Source organism: Solanum verrucosum, unplaced genomic scaffold, assembly GCF_900185275.1.
Source record: "Solanum verrucosum unplaced genomic scaffold, falcon-dt-bn FXZP01000220.1, whole genome shotgun sequence".
In the NCBI taxonomy this organism is placed as follows: domain Eukaryota; kingdom Viridiplantae; phylum Streptophyta; class Magnoliopsida; order Solanales; family Solanaceae; genus Solanum; species Solanum verrucosum.
In genome coordinates, this window is record NW_026020308.1 from 173682 (window position 1) to 187907 (window position 14226).

At 34.7% G+C, this 14226-nt stretch overlaps 1 protein-coding gene across 1 annotated transcript; it reads right to left on the reverse strand.

Annotated features, from left to right (window-relative positions):
* Positions 1-786: 786 nt before the first annotated feature.
* Positions 787-3234, reverse strand: LOC125835064 (LRR receptor-like serine/threonine-protein kinase FLS2). Its single transcript, XM_049514204.1, has 7 exons — positions 3061-3234; positions 2562-2706; positions 2327-2500; positions 2215-2235; positions 2090-2162; positions 1102-1980; positions 787-991 (listed from the first exon to the last, which is right to left on the reverse strand). Exons 1-7 carry the CDS (start codon positions 3232-3234, stop codon positions 787-789), a joined length of 1671 nt encoding a protein of 556 aa, XP_049370161.1.
* Between the last annotated feature and the right edge of the window lie 10992 nt (positions 3235-14226).

The window sequence follows — 14226 nt, forward strand, 5'->3', positions numbered from 1 at the left end:
ACGATAGATAACAAACATTGCATCTTTGCGTCAATTTGTTCATCTCCTGGCTGTACCAAATTAGAATCCACCACCTTATGAATTTCACTCGGAAAGGAATCACTAACCCAACGCTGTATGCTCCATTCACCGGTAAATGTGTCATCACTTGGTCTTTTTCTTGTGAACGTCTCCATCATCAGGATGCCAAAGCTATAAACATCACATCTCGTGGATACTATTCCATCTTGTCCATACTCTACAATCATGGTAAAAAATGATCATAAAAGCTTCCTAGTTAAAATAGAATATGCCAAAACTGAGAGTATCAATCCATTTCTAGGGGAAAGAATTGTTTTACTATAAAATGTTCTAATCTAATATACCTGGAGCAATATATCCAATGGTTGCAATAGTCCTTGTTTGAACAGAAGCCTCCACTTCACCTAGCAGTTTCGCAATGCCAAAATCACTGACATGACCAACCATTTCCTGATCTAGCAAGACATTACTTGGCTTCAAGTCACAATGAACCACAAGCGATGTATAGCCGTTGTGGAGATAGTCCATTGCAGATGCAACATCTATCATTATATCCAATCTCTGTAATAAGTTCAAGAACAAGTTGGGGGAGTATAACCATTTAGTAAGTGTCCCATTGGGCATGTATTCCAACACCAGGGCCTTGAAATCAAGGTTGGCACGGCTTGTAATAACTTTGGTCAGATTTCTGTGGCGAAGGTTCCGGAGTATCTCACATTCCGTGTCAAAACTTTTGAATGCACCCTCCAATTGCACATTGAATACCTATACTGCCAAAAGAGTACCATCCTTAAGTATCCCTTGGTAGACCATACTAAAACTCCCTGTACCAAGCAAGTTGCTTTCGTCGAATCCTTCTGTTGCATGTTCAAGTTCATAATAGGAAATTCTTTCATGTTCTTTTACCAGACACACATCTGCTTGACTTGCATTCTCTTTGTCTTTCTCAATCTTAACACCACATAGCCAACTACCAACACAAAGAGCGACCCAATCCCTAACAGCATATATAAACCTATAAGCGCTCTTTTTCTTCTTCACTTCTTTGTAGATTTGGTTTGACATGGTTTTATGTTAAACCGGGAGTCACCACAGAGTGCATCATTGGACAAGAAGGATTGACTAGTGACATTTGCAAAAGGACCGCCAATGGGAATTTCTCCACTGAGTTTATTGAATGAGAAATTAATGTATTTGAGATACACAAGAGCTTCTAATGACTTTGGAATTTCACCACTAAAATTGTTATAGGACAAATCCAAGAATTCCAATGCCAACAATTTGCCAAATGAATCTGGAATAGGCCCCTCTAATCTATTATGTGCTAGAGGAAGATTAATCAATTCAGCTAGACCTCCTAAAGTGCTAGGAATTTTACCAGAAAAATCATTTTTTGACAAATCAATTAGTGTTACTGCCTTTAAATTTCCCAACTCCAGAGGAATATGATCACTTAATGAATTGGATGAAACATTGAATTCTATGAGATCATGAAGGTCCCCTAAGCTTGTAGGTAATCTTAAATTCAGCCTGTTGTAAGCTAGATTAAGATACCTCAAACTCGTAACATTCCCTATGCATGAGGACACTAAACTAGAAAAATGATTTCCTGACAAGTCTAATGCACCAAGATTCTTTAAACTGCATATAACATTTGGTATGGTACCTTTAATCTCGTTGCTATGTAGATAAAATTCTTGGAGCTTACATCCATTTCCTTGAAAATTTCGCAGAGAGTTTGAGAAATTACCAGCAGACGCTGATAAATCCCCATCCAATGCATTCTCATTAAACCAGAGTGATCTTAGTTTCCTACAGTTTGTTAATGATGTAAGGAAGCTCAATGATGAATCACTGATAAAATTATTCATCTCTAAGTTCTCAAGATATTCTAAGTTACCAAGTGATTTAGGAATTGGACCTGTGAAACTGTTGTATGAGAGTTCAAATATTCGTAGTCTTGAAGAATTAGAGATTGAATCAGAGATAAAACCACTCAGATTATTTCCTACACAAATAAATACTTCTAGGTTGGGCATTCTACAACCTAAATTTGAAGGTAGAGTACCTGAAAACTTGTTTAGTGCAAAATCTATCATCTGCAGTGCTGACATGTTGAAAATTGCTTTCAGGGACAGAATCTGTAAAGTCAATTCTCATTTAATCCCAATGCTGAAAGTTTCTTAAGATTACCTAGCTCCATTGGTATCTCTCCTGTCAATTTTGAGGATTATATGAGTTACCATATGCAGAGCTCTGAAAGGAAGAATATTTTCATTTTTCTTGTAAGGAAATATCATACTACCTTCCAAATACAGATCTCCGAGATATAATTCTGTAAGAGCTATTAAGTTGGCCAGCTCTCTTGGTACAATTCCAATAAACTCATTGTAAGACAATGACAATATTTGAAGTTTTCGGCATTTCTCAAGGTTTGGTGGAATAACTCCATCTAAGGAGTTCTTTTTAGAGGTAAAGCCTTTTCAAGTTTGGAAGAAGGTCACATATAGTTTTTGGAAGCTTTCCAGTAAGATTGTTGCCAGTAAGAGCAATGGTTTCCATCGTAGTAATGTTAAAGATTGATGATGGTATAGAGCCTGTAAGTCCATTATATTGCAGGTCTAGGATACTCAGGTAATGAAGATGACCGAGTTCCCGAGGGATCTCTCCTTGGAGAAAATTGCTCTGTATTGACAGCACTTGCAGTTTTGTCAGATTGGAAAGCGAAGATGGAATTTCCCCCGATAATTGGTTCCTTTAGAGGTACACAAACTGTAGGTTTGGTAACAAACTTAAAAATGATGGAATGGCTCCAGTGAAGTTATTGCTGGTGACACTAATCAATTTCAACCTCTGCAAATGAGCCAACTCTAGTGGCAAATCTCCATGAAAAGCGTTGTTACTGATGCTGAGGGAAACAAGAAATGAGAGATTTCCAAGGTGTGGAGGAATGGTTCCATGAAGTTGCATGCTAGAAATGTCTAAAGCAGTGACTCGATTGTGGCGGGAGCTGCAAGTGACTCCAATCTAGCTGCAAACCGGGCCGGAAGAAGACCAGTTGCTTGCTAAGATATTGTTAGGATGAGAAGAAATATGTGATTTAAATGCAAGAAGAGAAGCTTCATCGGTGCTAATATTAGCAAGTGAAGTATGGTTATGAAGCAGAATGAAAAGTGAAAGCTGAGCAAAGAGGAGAATGTAACTTGTGTCCATAACTATGACAAGAAGAATAATGGATAATGCAAAGCAGTGATGTTAGAAGACCTATTTAATCATCAAATTCATTGGAAAAGAGTGTTTTTGGGTTTAGACGTAAAAGAGTGTCAACAGTCAACGTCTTCTCTACCTTGCCCCCCACCACACTCAAATATAAGTTAGCAGTTGTTGATGTTTTCCCAAATTCTTAGAAATGTACGGTAAATCTGTGTCATTACTATTCATCTTGAGAAATAATTAAAATGACGAAACGTCTCATTTTATGTAATGGTCGATTTGGTGTGATTATAATCACATTTTTTTTTTCTTTTTCTCATTTTTTCTTTACTTATTATTTAATGATTTTATTTTATCACTCATCCTTCCTTTTCTATAACTACTTTCTGGACATATGCTTTAAAAGAGAAAATGACATAAATAGTCACTTAACTATAAGAGTAGGTCTAAAATGGTCCCTTAACTATACACTTAACGGATTTAGTCCTTTAACTATTCAAAAACTTATCAGCTTTGGTCCCTTAACTATATACTTACTGGTTTTAGTCCTTTAACTACAAACTTACCGATTTTAGTCTTTTAAGTATTCAAAAACTTATCAAATTTGATCTTTGTCCATTGTTTTAATACAAATAACTTAGGTTTATATTAATAGAATTCATGTCTCTAGAAATTAAATCCTTTAGTAATTTTTTATGTTGTTTCTCTCTCTCCGCTATTTTTTCTTCAAATTAACCTTATGCGAAGAACTTTAACCTCAACGATTTAAAATAAAATTCACGAGGATAAAATGAAGCATATTTATTGGTATTAATGACTTGAATATGCTAAACTTCATTATAAAAAGAAAAAGATTACTACCCGTTAAATCCAAAGTTTGTACTCCAACGACTTCATTGAACATAATTTGTTTAATTTTTCAGAAATTGGAATTTATAAATGGGAAAATGCATAAGTACCCCCCCCCCCCCTCCCGAACTTATTTTTTAATTAATTTTCTACCCCTTTTCGGCCTACGTGGCACTATCCTTGAAAAAATTGTCAACACGCGCTGGGCCCACAAGATAGTGCCACGTAGGCCAAAAAAGGGGTAGAAAATTATATATAAAATAAGTTTGAGGGGTAATAGGACCTTAGTAAAGGTTAGGTGTATCTCAGGGATTTTGAGCATAGGTTGGGGGGTACTTATGCATTTTCCCTTTATAAATGGTAGATTTGCAAAAAAATTTAAATAGATCAAATTTATTATTCTATTTATTTTATTTTACGTAAAGAAATTTGAGTAAATTAAATCCGCACTGATTAGCATATTCAAGTTATTAACAACAATTACATGCTTAATTTTATCCTCCATTGAATAAAATTAAGACTTATATCTTCTTTCGTCATTAATTTTATTTTGAACCGTTGACGTTATTATTCTTTTCATAAGAGTAGTTTGAAGAAAAAAGGGCGGGGATAGAGAAAAAACTTAAAAAATGGGTTAAAGGTTTAATTTCATGAATATTTCCGTTAATATAAATATAAGCTATTTGTATTTAAAAAATGGACAAAGACTAAACCTGATAAGTTTTTGAATACTTAAAGGACTAAAATCAGTAAGTTTATAGTTAAGGGACTTAAACCGGTAAATGTATAGTTAAGGGACCAAAGCTGATAAATTCTTGAATAGTTAAGGACTAAATCCATTAAGTGTATTGTTAGGGGACCATTTTAGACCTACTCCTATAGTTAAGGGACTAAAATCGGTAAATGTATAGTTAAGGGACCAAAGCTAATAAATTCTTGAATAGTTAACGACTAAATCCATTAAGTGTATAATTAAGGGACCATTTTAGACCTACTCCTATAGGTAAAAGACTATTTATGTCATTTTTTCTGCTTTAAAACTTGATTGCGAAATTTTCAGTCTTAAAAAATAAATATAAAATTTAAAAACAAAAAAAACTATATATATATATATATATATATATATATATAATATTATTCTAAGAACATAAACTTTAATTGAAGATATATTATTTAAGTTATATAAAACAAACTTCAATCAAAGAATTAAAGATATATAAAAGAAAATAAAACAAATTTTAATTATAGATAGATAAGGAAAAAATATTTTTAAGAAAAAGAAAACAAAAAAAATGGAATTAGAAATAAATGATAAATCAAATTCTATTTATATAAAAAAAAATTACAATTCTTATAAAGTTATAACAATTAACTTTTTATTCTAAGAATATAAACTTTAATTAAATATATATTAAAGAAAAGAAAACAAACTTCAAGTAAAGATATATAAAAGAAAATAAAACAAACTTTAATTAAAGATAGATAAGGGAGAAAAAAGGGAATTAGAAATAAATGGCAAATCAAATTTTATCTATGTAAAACAATGCAATCCTTATAAAGTTATAATAATTAAATTATGAAATAAATAAATAAAAAGTACAAAGAACAAAGAAAGGAAATAAGTGATTTGAGGAAATGATATGAATAACATTAATGATGAGATTAAGAAAAGAAAATTTAAAAAATTAATACCATCAATGATTAAAGAATTTAAATATGATCATATTTGATATTCTATACAATTTTAAGGTTTCTCTTTTAAAAACTAGGAAAAACACAAAAAAAAAAAATTAGAAAAATAAATAAACAAAATCCAGATTTAATTTTTAGCAATTATTTTAAGAAAATATAAGAGAAAATTGTCACGCCCCGAGCCTACACCCTGGACGTGGCTGGCACTCGAAGACCATGCTGGCCCCCAAGCGAACCCTTGGCCTGACTTTCTTAACTCAGCGGAAAACTCAATGCAATGCAAGGTTTTAAAACAACCTGACTGAAATAAAATTTGGCCAAAAAGGCAACTCAAGTCTCAAAATAGAATATTTACATATATACATATATGAGAGACTCCAAACTAACTGACTGACCGTCTATGAAGCCTTTAAAATACTGAGATGGATGTTGGGACAGACCCCACAACATCCTAACAAAACAAAACTTGAGAGAACAAAATAACCGAGTCCTCCGGAATGCAAAGAGGCTCACCACTGACTCTGAAGTACTCAACTGGATCAACGGCGAATCGGATGTTGGCTCTGGGTACCTGTGTCTGCATCATAATAAGATGCAGGCCAACTGGCATCAGTACATTGAATGTACGAGTATGCGAGCTGGAGAGCTAAACCACAAATTAAGCTTGGAAGGAGTACAAAGGAACTCTTACCTTGGCTCTGTTCAACTCATGAATAAGTGAACTCAATATATAAAGCAATACGACACATGCAATATATAAATCTTGTAAAACCATGTAAACAACTTAGCTTGTTAAAGATAAAACAATAACAACTCAACTTTACTTGCATAAAAGTAATATAACTTTAGTGGGAGATTCTTTAACTGACAATCACCACCATGAGCCCTAGTGGTGATACAACGTTTTACCTCACGTTGCCCAAGGACCATCCTATACCTTGCCGTGATATAGGAAGCTAACTTTACTAAGTGGATCCACTAGCTTAATCTTAGGTGATCATCTAAAAAGTATGACCCATTAACTCCCATGTTGGCGCATGGTTCTTATGGAGAGTTGAGTTTATATGAACTCGTGCCCCCAATTCAGTGCTCAAGACTACTCCCAAAAATACTTAGCTCATAAGTGTTTTAAACACATCTTTCTTTATTTGAGATAATTACTCAAAACTTTGCCCGAAGGCTCACTTGGAAACAATGTTCCTTTTTCTTGAAAACTAGCCCAAAGGCTCTTTTGGAATCATAGTTCCTTTCTTACTCAAATGTAAAAACACTTGGAAACTTCTTTGGGAATACATAGTTCCCTAATACTTTTGAGAAATGAACTCAACTTTAAACTTTTAACTCAACTTGAAACTCTTAACTTAACTTGAAACTTGACTTAACTTGAAACTTGATCCTTAAAATGAAGTTAAAACATTCAACAAAGACTCTTAGAAAGCTTTAAAGACTTGCTTTGACTCCCTTCTTGAACTTCTAGACTCAACTCTTAAGTTCCCTTGACTTGGAACTAACTCTCCTTGAATTGGAATTTTGAATTCAAGGTGTTTGATCACATGATATGGATGAGTTCTTGATGTTTAGACATACCTTGGAGTGTTGGAAACAACTTGGGAACATAAGTACAATACCTAGGAACATGTATGAGGAAGTGGGGAATGAATGGGAAAACATGGCGCTCTGAGAGGCGCGGAGCGCCAAACCAGAAACTTCAGAGAAGACCTGCTGGCGCTCTGATGGGCGTGCCGCCCCAAGGGGGAAAGTTCAGATCCCCTCTTGGGGCGCGCTGACAGGCGCGACGCCCCACCCTTTTTCCCCGAAATTTGACTTTCCTCCTTATTTTTCTCCAACTCTAAACCTTCTACACCTCAAAGTTTACATCCCCAAACACTTAAAACCATAAACCTCTCAACATACTATAGATTCAACTCAGAAACATCACCCGAAACATACACCAAACCAACAAGAACTTCAACACAACACAACTACAACTTCAACGATTACAACCAACAACTTCAACAAACATATTCAATCTTTTCTCGAAATTAAACGAGCTTGGCGTGCGGGGGAAAGAACCAATCCAACACTATGAACTCACATACCTAATAGGGATCACCCCCGACGATCTTTTGATGAAATCTTGCTTCTTCTTCTCCTTTCTCTCCTTTTCTCTCAAGAACCCTAACTCTTACTCTTTTTAAAAAAGGAAAACTGATCACAAATCAGTCTTACAACTTAATATATATCCAAAGACAAGGCTAGGGAAAAGACCAAAATACCCTTACAAATTTCCGGACGGATTCCCTGCCAACTGCCCAACTTCCAAAGGGCATAACTTGCTCATACAAACTCGGAAACCAGCAAACTCGATGGCGTTGGAAAGATCATTCCACGAAATTTGCAAACATAACTGGAACAACACCTAGATCATCCTGAGCTAGGAGTTAAAACTGTTCAAAGTTGGCCAAAAACTCATTATTTTCCATACTTGAGACAAATTTTCCATTTTTGAAATTTTCACATTTTTCCAAAAATGACTATTTCCAATTTCAAGCTTTTTCAAAGTTATTTCAAATTGTCGGATGTTACAAAAATGTAAAAAAAAAACATTTGGCAAACAATAAATAAATATTTGAATTAAGAAGGGTGTCATCCATTTCTAATATTTTTTTAATACGTATAAATATGAATCTTTAGCACAAAAATGATCTAAATTTTATAAAATATAAAGCAAATTTCATAAAAAATATTTATGCAATTCTTACCAAGTTAGAATAACTAATTTCTTATATTAAATAAATTTAAAAAGTAATAAAAAAAAGAGTAAAAGAATTGCTTAAGGAAATGATATAAATGAGCGTAAATAAAGGTAAGGAAGTAAATAAATTAGTATGATTGATGATGAATGAAATTAAATGTGGCCACCTTTAATATTCAATAAAATTTGAAAGTGAAACTTTCAGTTTTTTAAAATTAGAAAAAATATAAAATTAAAAACAAAAAAAAGTGAAAACATATAAAAAATTTAGATATATATAAAAATCCTGTTTGCATCACTGAGGGTGAAGATATTGAATGTGTAATGTGTAATGTGTGTTTCCTTTCTTGGGAGAGTACTTAGTCAACATGTAATGAAGTGATGAAATTAAGTTTCCTTCTTATAGAAATCTCATGATTAATTATTAACTAAATCAAACAATTTCTAATTATCTATACTAAGAAAGTTTCCATAGTTTTTTTTTTGTGGGGGGAGGATATTACAATGTGGGGAATCGAACCCTTACCAACAAGGTGGGACTTCAGACAGCTAACCTACTAAGCTATTAAGATTCTCGAAAGTTCATAGTTTATAAGTAGTGAGACAATATATTTGCATTTTTTGTTAGTTTTTGGAGTTATGAGTCAATTTTGAGTACCAATAGTTGTAATGTGACCAGGTCTTTGTCTATTTCTCTTCTGTGGGGGACTTATTTGGGGATGGAAAATGAAACCACTTAATGTAAAGAAACTGGAAACAGTTTAGTCTTGCCATATATAGTTAAGTTCAATGTATGAGGTTGTTTCAACAAGACATCTTTTTATTTTGGGTCGATAGAGATGTTGACATATTTACATAGTACAAATTAGCATTCTTTGTTACACATCAATTTAGAAGATATGTTCAACACATATTCATTAATCTTGATGAAAGTTTTAATTCAAAACGTCTTCAACATTTCTTCGATCCTTCCTATGGGGAAACGCCAGACTCAATACCCTGACTTAATTTACGGAAATCTTCAAATTCCACACAGAGCTGGCTCAAAGGTGAAGTCCGCAAAGCAATGGTTTTGGTCCCCAAATTTTACTAGTAATAGGTTTATGTATCATTTTTTTTTCCAACTCATTGAATACTCACCAGTAGTCCAATGCAAATGCAAGTATAGGATGCAGGTCAACCGCTGCCTTTGGCACGACTCATGTATATACACATTATTAGTTAAATATGTCACAAAATTACAATCTTTTACTGTTTTTAGTAGTCAATTTGTCAAGATAATTGCAGATGAGTCCAAGAAAATGAAGACAGAGGAAGAAAATGTCAAAGTAAACCAACAACTTGGAATTCTATTGCCTTTATAAGATGTCAATTTGGATGTCCTTTCTTTTGGCATTTATAACTTGGAAAAAACTTGTTCATCCTATTGAATATTACATGCTTTGCACATCTGTTTTCTACGCAAGAAAAATAAAGGCACTATACATAAACACGTCTTTTAACTTGGTCTCAACTGACATCTATGCCTTCTAATTTTGAGTGTTCACAAGTGACATTGGGGACAAGGATTACGGTAGTGGTGGTGGTGTTGAAAGTAGACATAATTATAATAACGGAGGTGATAGATATGATAGCTACTGGCAGTAGTGGTAGTGTAATAACAAAGGTGGTTAATGATGGTAGCTTGTAGTTGTGGAGAGAGTGATGGTGAAAAGTTCCACACAAAAATACCTCCTAATGATATTAAGACTTTTTTGATGATGTTAATGATTAAGACATACTCGGACCAAATAAGTGCTTAAATCTTAAACGTAAACAAATACACTTAATGGCCTAAGGTGTGAACCATTCAAATTTAGACCTAGATTCATATCTTCATTAAGTGCAATTAAACCGAGGCCAAAATCATTCCTCTATCAAACCTCCATCAAAAAACGTAATAAATGTTACGTTAAGAAAACCTATCAAGAAAAAGAATAAAATTGTTACAATGAAAATGAAGAAGAACTTCAGGTCTACAAGGTGTAAACAATAGGAAATAGGAGCTGTAAATTGCAATAGAAAATCTGAAATTGAAGCAGAAGGCTTAAGTTTTCTTGAGTTCAATTTTTTCACTAGATGTTTCATTACATATGGTGTATTTATAGATAAAGTGTGAGAATTACAACCACATAATAAGCAAAATATCTCACACCAAACTATGTACCTATGTGGCTCACTAACCACCACACATTTTAAATCAAGACCAACATATCTACTACAAAATATCTCCAACCTAGGAGTTTCTAGATAATTCTTACTTTTCTAACATATCTAGTACAAAAATATCTCCAACCTAGGAGTTTCTAGACAATTCTTACTTTTCTAACATATCTAATACAAAATATCTCCAATCTAGAAGTTTCTAGACAAATCTTAATTTTCTAACACTCCTCCTTAAGATTTTTCATTGAAACTCCTTGCAACAACCTTTGAAACTCAAACTTCTTAGTGGAAAGAGCCTTGGTCAGAATATCAGCCTGTTGATCGTCACTGATGCAATGTACCAACTTAACTTCACCATTCTTCTCCGCATCTCTTAAAGCATGAAACCTTATGTTGATATGCTTTGTTCTTCCATGCTGCCCCGGATTTTCAGCCATCGCAATGGCTGATTTATTGTCCACATAGATCACTGTTGGTTCTTTTGGCAACAAATTCAATTCCAACAAGATCTTTCTTAACCAAATTGCTTGATTTGTAGCAGATGCAGCAGCCACATACTCGGCTTCTGCTGAAGATTGTGCTACAATATCTTGCTTCTTTGTGCTCCAAGAAAAAATGCCTGAACCAAACGAAAAACAGTAACCAGAAGTGCTTTTGTAATCATCCAAACATCCACCCCAATCACTATCTGAATAGCCAATAAGAGATCCATTCTCCACATTTCTATACCAGATTCCATAATTAATCGTCCCTCTAATGTACCTTAACACCCTTTTAGCGGCTCCAAAATGCTTAGTGCTGGGACTTTGCATATATCGAGATAACAAACTGACAGCGAACATTATGTCTGGCCTAGAAGCTGTTAGATACAATAGACTTCCAATTAGACTTCTATAAACTTTTGGATCTGCCCTCTCTTCGCCATCATCCTTCATTAATTTTTCATTCACAACAAGTGGAGTTGCAACAGCTTTGCACTTGTCAAGCTTGAACCTTTTTAACAGATTCAAGGCATACCTCTTTTGGGACAAGAAAATTCCTTCACAAGATTGAGATATCTCCATTCCCAGGAAAAACTTCATTTCTCCTAGATCGGACATCTCAAAAACTTTTAGCATTTCATTTTTAACTTCTTGAACTGCAAGAGGATTTTCACCTGTAATCATCAAATCATCGACATAAACTGATATCATAATCAACATCCCATCCGCTTGTCTTTTGAAGTACAAAGTAGGCTCATTTAGGCTTCTGTTGAAGCCTTGTGACAGCAAATGAGAATCCAGCCTACTATACCAAGCTCTTGGGGCTTGTTTAAGACCATAGAGAGCCCTTTTAAGCTTGTACACCTTGTCTTCTTCACCTGCAACTGTAAAACCTTCAGGTTGTTCAACATAAATGTCTTCCTCAAGCACTCCGTTGAGAAATGCAGATTTTACATCCAAATGGAAGATTTTCCACTTGTATTGTGCTGCGAGAGCGACTAGAAATCTTACTGTCTCATGCCGTGCAACAGGAGCAAACGTTTCTCCAAAGTCCACTCCAGGCTGCTGAGAATAGCCTTTAACTACAAGTCTAGCTTTATGCTTGAAGATGGAGCCATCTGGATTGAACTTTGTTCGATAGACCCATTTGACACCGATAACATTCTTCTTTTCTGGCCTATCAACCAACTCCCAAGTATCATTTTTATTAATCATGGCAAGTTCCTCCTTCATTGCTGAAATCCACACTTTGTGGTTTGCTGCTTCTTCAAATGAGGATGGTTCAACAAGAGCAAAATTGCATTGCTCATAAACTTCTGCTAGTGATTTGGTCTTCAAAACAGGAGAGTCTGTAGTCAATTCAACATCTGAATTGTTTTTTGTTCCAGAAATAGGACTAGAGGGAGTATCACCTTTTTGCTGATGTGGAGTTGCAGCTGAAGTATTCCCACCTTGGTTCTTCACAACAATATCTCGATCCCAATCATAGTGGCTAGACTCATCCACTATAAGATCTCTACTAACAAACACCTTCTTACTACTAACATTGTACACTTTGTATCCTTTTGCAACTGTACTATAGCCCAACAGAACACACAGTTCTGCCTTGCTATCTAATTTGCCTCTTTTAGCATCAGGAACATGTGCATAGCATACCGAACCAAATACCTTCAAGTGTCTTGCAGACGGCTTGATACCCTTCCATGCTTCAAATGGTGTCATGTCTTGGACTGCTCTAGTTGGTAATCTATTTAGCAAATAGACAGCGGTATTGACTGCTTCAGCCCAAAAGTATTTAGGCATCTTCTTTTCTGCCAACATGCATCTCGCCATCTCCATTACAGTTCTGTTCTTCCTCTCAGTAACCCCGTTCTGCTGTGGAGTGTAGCTAACAGTGAATTGTTGTTGGATACCCAAATCTTTACAATACTTGCTGAACTGATACGAAGTATATTCAGTTCCATTATCGGATCTAATATACTTCAATTTACAGCCACTCTCCCTTTCTACCATAGCTTTGAATTCTTTGAAAACAGAAAACACTTGATATTTGCTACTAAGAAAGTAGACCCATGTCATTCGAGTCAGATCATCTACAAAGAGAACAAAATACTTGTTTCCACTCAAAGAAGCCGTCCTCATTGGTCCACATAAATCTGTATGAACCAACTCTAGCTTTTCCTTAGCTCTCCAAAGACTTCCTTTAGGAAAGGATCGTCTACGCATTTTACCAAATTGACATGACTCACAAACATCTCTACACATGTCAATTTTGGGTACTTCAAGCACCATACCCTTTGATTGCATATACACCAGTGAGCTAAGATTATAATGCCCGAACCTTTTGTGCCAAAGCCAAGTATCACTCAATTCAATATTAAAAGAGCAAGTATCAATAGAATAGCATGAAATTGGAAAGGAATTGTCAATCATGCTAATTTTAGCTACTTCACATCCTTTAGGATCATGAATGACACATTGTTTATCCTTAAAATTAAGAGAATAATTTTTATGAAGTAATTGAGCAACACTTAACAAGTTTTGTGTCAAATTTGGCACATAAAGAACATCATTAATAATTTTCGTACCTTCGTCAATAGGAAATTTTACTGACCCTCTACCGTGAGCTTCCACCAATGCGCCATTTCCAAGCTTCACTTTGGTTCTATCAGATCTGTCCAAGGAAACAAACAGATTTTCATCAATTGCCATGTGCCTTGTGCACGCGCTATCAATATACCATTTACATTGGTCAATATGTGATGTGTGCGAGGCCATGAAAACCTCCTCCTCTGATTTTCCAACTTGGTGATCATCTGCGAAATTCACTCGATGGGAAGACTGGCCACTTTGATTTTGCTTTTGCCTACAATACTTCTCAATGTGACCATACTTCTTACAATATCTACATTGAATTGGAGACCTCTTTGAATTCTGCCAACAATTCTTCTCTAAGTGGTTTGTCTTCTTACAAATGCCACAAGGTGGAAATTTTCCATTTATCGACAA